Here is an 8,225-nt window from a genome sequence, read left to right as displayed (position 1 = left end):
TGCTCTGTGTGGGGTGCCTGACTGCTCTGGCTCTCCACAAGGACTGGAGGACAAGAGGGCTATGAGCAGCCTGAGAAAAAGAACTGTCCCTTGAAATTCCCCGAGTCCGGGAATGGCTTTATTAGTTTCTGTACTCAACTCCTTAAGTACAGTGACAAATTTGGGGGAAACAAAACACCTGCCTGCATGATTTTCCTTGGTTTAGATAAAAGTACCAGTTTTGATGACTACGGAGAATGTGAACTGATAATCTTGGAAAGTAATGTCTAGAATTAAAATCACCCTGCACTGCAACTAAAATGCCACAAAAAAATTCTCTGATTTAATGAGTTTGTATGGTTGTAGAAGTCCTATCAGGCTTTGAGGAGGCAAATAGGGAATCTAGACTGATGTCTTTAAATCCATAAAAATGACAAGAAGTGCTACAGTCCCAGTTGTAACAAAACCTCAAATTGGGGAATGTAAGATCCTTCGTGACATACAGAGGTCTCAATATTTAATTCACTGTTAACACTGCATAACCCAAATATACTTTTAAAATATGCTTATGGTCACATAGACAGGGAGATGAAAAAGGGATGTTGTAAAAGCTGTTTGGATTCCATAAACAGCTCATCACAACAGCAGAACAGAAACGAGATGACCTATCTCTGCTTTGAAATGAGGGCTATTGCTCTTAGAGGTCACAGAATCACAGAATGGAAGGGGCTTTAAGAGACCTCTGGAGATCATCTAGTCTAACTCCCAATACTCTTTATTGTGAGTTCTGAGAATTTTAAGGAGACAAGCAAAGGTATAATGAATTTTTTAATACACAGATCAAAGATAAAGTAAGCCCTTAAAGTAAAAATTACCATTTACCATTATCAGTGATTTCTTTTTTTACTCTGAGGCATGATGGGAAAAATGATATTTTTGTTTTAGCTGCCATTTCTACCTCATTCCCCTTTTCTATACTTCAATACCTCTGCATCTCCCTTCTTTACATCCTTGGCTTTTATTTTCTTATGGGAGCTTCTTCTTTCTGTCCATCATCTTCGTAATCTACTCTATCTCATCTGCTAGCTAGTGAAGCAGTTAATAAAATCCTCATCATTTGGCTTAAGACAACATGCTAACGATTTCTGTTCACACTTCTTACAGCCATAGTGGCAAACTATTTGCTGGATAACAACACTGGATCATTTTTTATAACCCCTTTGTTCAGGAGAGTTAGATCCATTTAAAAATAAATACAAAATGTTTCAGAGAGTGTAAAGTACACATTTACAGCAAAGATGCAATGTGAAGACAGTGTTTTTAAAAGACCACATCTTGCATAAGCAACCTGGTCAGTAAATGCTAACTTTTGTTTGGGCTTTCTAAATTCAAAAGAAAAAAAATTGCTCTAGAGAAGTAGATCACCGAAGAGTATCTTAGATACTCATGGTGAGTATCTTCGATTTGTTAATGGATGAAACCAAAATATGTAGGTACATTCTATACATATTCCATAAGTATATAAAAATTCTACTTATATGTAGGTTTGATGTTCATATTTAACAAACACATATACAACTGATTCCTAATTCTTATGCAAAAATCAGTCACAATTACAGCAATGCAGCTCTCTGCTGCCTTACTGTGCTGAAAAGAACAGTGGGGACAGACTTTGACAGGTGCTGCAATTACAGTTTCCTACTACAGAATACTTGTTCATCAAGTAATGCATTTCCCCCCAGACACCTTCATTAAAAAAGAAGCAGTATTGAAAGTGGTTAGTAATGCAGAATGAATAGTCCCTAAATATTTTTGTTCTCTATAGGTATGAAATTATGCTCTTTTAAAGTTCTTACTATTAAAAACAAACAAAAAAGATTGTTCAATTGTTCTTTGCATCTTAAAATAATTTCACTTAGGACACATACTTCATATGACATAATAATATGTTATAAAGATTTGAATAAATTTAATCTTACATTTCTGTATGAACACATACCTGCCTGGTTTGGTCTTAGGTTGATTAATGGTCAGAAACCTCATTAATACTGAATATGTTCCTTCTTACCAATTCTAGTTTCTGGCATGAGTCTAGTATGCAGCTAGTAAAAATCCACTGAAAACAAGCTATGCCATACATCTGTCCTCAATTTTACTCAACACAAAGTTGATTAGGCAAATGACCCACATTTTCAGGCACTGCACACTGTACCTTATTTATTCTTTACAGCTTAGGCTTAATAGACATCCTTGGTTACATACACGGAAAGTGTTAACTGAGGCATGTTCTTCTCAGATTCCTAAAATACAATACAGTTGAGCAGACAACATGCGTAGCCATGCTTGGGGGTTTTCTACCGGTGATAGAGAGGGGTTACAGTACTTGGAATAAGACACCCAGACCCAAATAAATGAATACTAGGTTGTATCAAACTACAAGCAAATGAGTTTGGCAGAGAATTGCGGCACTGTTTTTCAAGCTGTAGATGAACTGCAGAAGAGGTAGGGAATAACAGAGTAGGAAAACGAGGGACATGGATTCATGCTGCAAATAATTTTACTGTAAGATGAAGATGAGAATCTGTCTGGAGTTCATCAAGGAGCATCCTTCCTGCAGCCACAAACAGTGTAACAGATATGGAAATAATGAGTAGAATCTAGGACAAGATGGCAAGCTCAGCACGTGTTAAGACATCCCAAGAAATGTTAGTGGTTAGTTCCTTTGACAACAAAATGAAGAAGCTTACCATTGATAATGAAAAAAAAAAAGGAACAGCATGAAGGAAATAAGTAGAAGATACAGCACATTAATGGACAGAAGGGCAAAATTATAGAAGCCAAATCCAGAAAAAGACTTTTCAGTAGACTGGATTTTTATCCACCAAGAATTTGGAAGAGAAGTAAATTTGTATGGACAGCGAACCACAAAAACAGCTTTTCCTGTTATCATAGGAAAAACAATGGAGGTTTTAAAAGTGAACATACAAGGGTCTGTGAAGTCCCAAGAGCCAAAATGGAGACCTGAATGGCTGGGGAGAGGAGGTGATATACCTTTACAGTGAGAAGAAAAGGCCCAGGGAAGACTAACATTTCTGGGGAGATTAGGAGGTCATAATCTGCCTCAGTGGAGGATTCAGGCCATATTGAATCTAAGCTGATGTCTGAACATGTGATGAGACAGGAGGAAGAGAGGCCAATATCCTAAACTAAATTATGGGAGTTACGTATTACCACTGAACAGCTAGTTTGTTGCACAGAGATACAGGACTATACTCATGACTGTGGACTAAAGGATTAAAGGACATGACGGTGTGGCTGAGGATAAAGCCTTTAGAAGCAAGTGTCATACCACTTTCAGCAAGTGTGATAGAGCTGGTGGATAACATCACAATAATTATGGGCAATAACTGTACCCATAGCATTAACTTCTGTGAAATCGTTGGCACTGCAATTTGTTCTCTGTGTGAAAGGTAAGGACATTTATTAAAGACTGTATGTCCTACTGGGACAAACTCTTTGGATCAGTGGAGAAATAAGACTTCCAAAGGCCAATAGGATCAACAAAGAACTGAACCACCTATGGCTGCTATGTCTAATTCTGAGGATGTAAATCATAAGAATACAATTCCTTAATTCAATGAATATGTTTTGTTTAAAAAGGTACAAGTGGTACAAAAACATTTATAGTAATTTTAAAAGTTATAAGGTCTCCTGAACTACATTTCTAAGCAGTATCTTGTTGGAGTCCATATTACATGCACTAAGGATATGGTTCACATAGCACAAAAAAAAAAAAAAAAAAATCGTACTTTAGTAATGTGATCAGTCATTATATTCTGTGAATTTCTCCTTTCCTGCATTCACACTAACAGATAACGATATTTTGTTTTAAAAGTACTTTAAACCTTATTATAGTTATTTTTCATTTTGTTCTCAGTGTCAAATTGTCATCGTGTAGCATTTCAAAATATAATGACCAACTTACAATACAGTCAGTTTAATCAAAACCAGGAGTCCTTACACTAGATTTAAGATACTAAACTTATTTCTATGTTATCCTTTAAATTCTCAAGTGGCTTTATAGAAATTATTTCTGCATGAAATATCTATGCAAATATTAAGAGAGAGACAAAACAGAGATACAGATTTACCTCAAAACATTCTCAGACATACATCTCAAAACAGAGAGAATTCAGGTGTTTGGGCTTTGTATTTTCTGCATCTCTATTATTTCTCCAACCCAAAATACCTTTGAACTTGATAGTTAACTTCGTATTTTGCATGTGGTAGGGAGATATGAAAGATATGAGTGTAAGTCAGGAGAAGAACCGTACAGCATCCTCACTGAGAAGTGGCCAAAGGACCTCAGCTCTACTGCGCTCTGCTCAGGCTTGGCAGCAGCAGAAAAAAGCACAATGCAAGCTGGACAGGTCACAGAGATTTTCTTCCAGGACAAGCAGGACATGCACCACAACAGTCACCACACAAATTCCTTCCCACCCAGCCAACAGCCCAAGCAAAAGGGGATATAAATTCAGCAAGAGCTCAAAACATTACACTGTAGTAATCATGCCTGGGAGGTATGGGAGGGAACTAGCAACCATGCTGCATGTGGAGAACTAAGGAGGGGAGTGGAGGAGAGTCGGGGTATGGAAACATAGTGCTGCAGGCTCATGTACAAGAACTGCAGTTGCTGCACTAGTCTGGAAGAAAATGTAGGAACACGATACAGAAAGCCACAGTCAGATTAAAGACTAACTTAATTTTGTGAAATAGGTTTCTTCCATAATTTGTCTCAAAAGGAAAGCTGCATGCCAATTTATGTAACTTGTATTTATACATTCTTGAAGTTTAAATTGTTCTAAAGGGAAGTTTAACCATTTGTTCTGAGGATACGTAATGGACAAAGTGTTATTGCTAACACTGTATTTGACAATTTCACCAGCCCTCACAGGAGCTCTGTTGTTCTCTCATGCTTTCAACAGCTTTAAATCAAAGCTTAATACTCTTTCAAGAGATGAAATGTTATCTTTCATAAACATGCCAATACTTCAGAATTCTGCCTAAAGGGACAAATTTGAGCAGGACTGCAGGGTACTCCCAGAGAATTACACTATGTGCCGATGTATATAACAATGCCTGAGGAAAATAAGAACACTGCAAGCAAATGCAAGAGGCTCCAAATTAAGTGTTTGATAATATTAATGCTGGTCTTGCAACCGTTTTTCCATAATTAAGACATAATTTTTAGTTGAAGTCAATGAAGGCATGCTTGTTAAGTGTTCAGTATATATTATTTTTAAAAGCTTTAGTGTTAGATCCTTCACTACTGCAAGTTAGCACTGACTTCACACAAAGGAGATGCAGTTTTTCAGGTTAATGCAGTGTTCAGTTAAGTAACAGTTAAAGTGTACTTAAATGAATTCAGTTCCTACACAAAGCTGCAGGTCCTTCAGACTTAAACTTGAAAGTACACCAAGCAGAGAGAGAAACGTGTAATGAGTGTAGCCCACTCATACCTAAAGCCTGTTAAGAGCTGTTCAATCATTACTGCCTTGATTGCTACAATAATGTCCAATATCATACTATTTTTATATATGCCATGAGCTTCCTCCATACCCAAGGTAAAGACTCCTGGTTCATTTCAGTTGTGTTTACCATCAGTCTGCTCCACACATATCAGTTAACATAAAGACAACAATCTTTCAACTGCACAGGAAGCAATCTGATCCCTGTTTGACAATGTTTGAAGAAATCAAGACTTTTGACAATTTTTATGGAAGTTTAGAGAGTGGAAAACAAGTAAGTGCGTACACTCCAGCGTGGTCAAGAAGGTAATCTGTTCAATGAACTCAAACTACACTCCAGTCTCTGTAACAAAGGTTTTGGACAAGTGACAGATGTTGACAGATTTTTTTTTCTTTTTAATATTCCCCTGGTTCTAATATAGATGTTCTAACTTCATTAAAATACTAACTTTTCTTAAAAATGTAAGTGCCATTACCCACTGATTATTATTTAACATAAAGAATAATTCAAAATAGAAGCTACTTACCAATTTTGCAATGTCATTCACATCATCTGTCACTGGATTCCCGCAGGAACTCTGGGCTTTGACAAGAGGATTAAGTAGGAGTAGTTGAAGACAAAAGCAAGCGATAATCCAAGTCTATTTAGTAAAAGAACGAAACAAGAAATCCCAAGTAAGTAGTCTCCAAATAAGAAGTAACAAGAGATTGTAGTAATTTCTTTTCATATATGAAGCCTAGATGCAACAATAATTTTCAGCTTTCACAAGGCCATTCTTATACCACTATAGTAAAATCTTCACAGCATGGATCCACATAAATGCATTTAATTGATCTTTTCTGGAAGTAAGTACATTTGGAGTAATAATGGAAAACCTGGTATTAAGCCATCTGATGACTTGAGCAGGATCCCAGTTAGGTGAATTTCTGCAAATTCTACAGATACCAAAGAAGGGAAAGGGACCAACTTTTAAATATTCTTCATCATCAACATAAAGCTAACTAAATACTCATCATTCACCTGAGAAGGTATTTGATAAACCTGTGCCTCTAATGTGATAACAGATGATAAGGAACAAAATTATACCAGATCACAGAAAGAGAAAAGGAGAAAGTTCATAATCACAGCCATTATGTTTGGGTACTTAAACTGCAAGATAAATCACAACTGGACTCTGCCCATATACTGAGATCTCAAGCAGCAATACAATAATTTTCTCTAAGTGATGTGCCTGGCCTCTCAGGAGCAGCAGTTTGGCTTTGGCAGTACATTCCCCTCCCAAATTCTACTATGAACAGCATTGCAATTCACCCGCACAGGCTTGGGAGACTCAGCCAGAAAAGCACCAGATAACTAGCTGCAATGCACCTGGGTGTTTCTTTGGCTACGCTCACTGAACTTCCTTGCCTTCTGTTGTTCCTTGTGCTTTGCTGGTTTCTCACAGAGCCCTGTGCCAAGTTTAAGCTCCAAGTTGAAGTGCTAAAGCATTTAAATTATGGATAATCAAAAGTTGCCTTGGGTTGTGAAGCTTCTTGAGCCAGCTGACTCAAGCTGTCAGCAAGAGCCAATTTTGGTGTACATTTACTGCAAGTATGGCATTTGCCTGTGCAGGCTCCCGAGCATCCACAAGGGCAGGACTGAGGTGAGACTTTGCTTTTGCTCCAACGAAGATGTGTTGGTTCCATGTGAGAGGTAGAGTCTCCTGTCTCCAGCCTTGTCTTCAAACACTATCCAACCTTTCAGTTTAAGATGAAAGCAAACCAAACAACAGATGAAGCTCTCTAGGAGTACAGAAAGATAAAGTTACAGATTTAAAAGATCAAGTATCATTATAGTAACCTAGAGGCACTAAGTAAGCATGATGATAAAGATCACTTGGGAGTACATAAACATGGCAGAACAGTGCCAGGCACTTTCCCTAGAGCTATTAAATGACAATTAAATCTCTTTTATCTTGTATTTATGTGTCAAGTAAAACTGGTCATTTGCTTTCTCAGAATATGGCTTCCTGACTTATTCAGGTAAAATTAGTGTGGGATGCTCCTGGAAAAGACAGTCCAGTCTCCTCCCCCTACCTCTTGCACTGGTGAGATGGTTTAGCCAGCTGTACCAGGCAGACAACTTCCATTTTTGTTTTCCTGTGCTATTTTTCAGGCAGACCAGCTTTCTGATCCAGCTAAACGAGACAGCAGAAAAGCTCCATTACAGATGGGCCAAGCCAGGATAGCTGTTTATGTGGAACCTGCACTCAGCTTTCCCTAAACTGTGCCTTCAGACACCACAGGACCATGAAAACAGGTAGACTTACACAATAAGAAATCAAAAACATTCTACGCAAAGTACACATTCAACATGCAGCATGTCTTTTGAGAATGCCTCGTGTCAACATAACTAACATTTAGAAATGTTTTTAATTCAATATTTGTACAAATAATCAGTGAGAATAATTATCTATGTGAAGAATTGAGAACAATATTTCTTACAAAACCTCTGTATCTTACGATATACAAAGCTATGCAGTTACACATATATGAACAATTCAAGCTCTGGGGATGCTTGCTAGTCTCTGAAACAAAGATGCTGCTAGTCTCCAAAAGGACCTTTGAGACCTCCTTGCAGTGTATAAGAGCTCAAAGTTTTTAAGAACTAGCTTTAAGTGGTCAGAGAATCATCTTCCTCTCCTCACATAAGCTCCAGAATCACAGAAGAAACCAAAG

At 37.5% G+C, this 8,225-nt stretch overlaps 1 protein-coding gene across 1 annotated transcript in view; it reads right to left on the bottom strand.

Annotated features, from left to right (window-relative positions):
• Nucleotides 1–6,148, bottom strand: part of KITLG (KIT ligand) — a gene marked incomplete at its 5' end in the record, with an annotated part of 24,943 nt that extends 18,795 nt beyond the window's left edge. The window contains one exon of the mRNA XM_010140961.1: nucleotides 6,035–6,148. Within this exon, the coding sequence (XP_010139263.1) occupies nucleotides 6,035–6,148 (114 nt within the window). The remainder of the gene's footprint in view (nucleotides 1–6,034) is intronic.
• Between the last annotated feature and the right edge of the window lie 2,077 nt (nucleotides 6,149–8,225).

Source organism: Buceros rhinoceros, unplaced genomic scaffold (genome assembly GCF_000710305.1).
Source record: "Buceros rhinoceros silvestris isolate BGI_N320 unplaced genomic scaffold, ASM71030v1 scaffold3368, whole genome shotgun sequence".
NCBI classification, from domain to species: domain Eukaryota; kingdom Metazoa; phylum Chordata; class Aves; order Bucerotiformes; family Bucerotidae; genus Buceros; species Buceros rhinoceros.
This window is presented reverse-complemented; position numbering and strand designations above follow the sequence as displayed.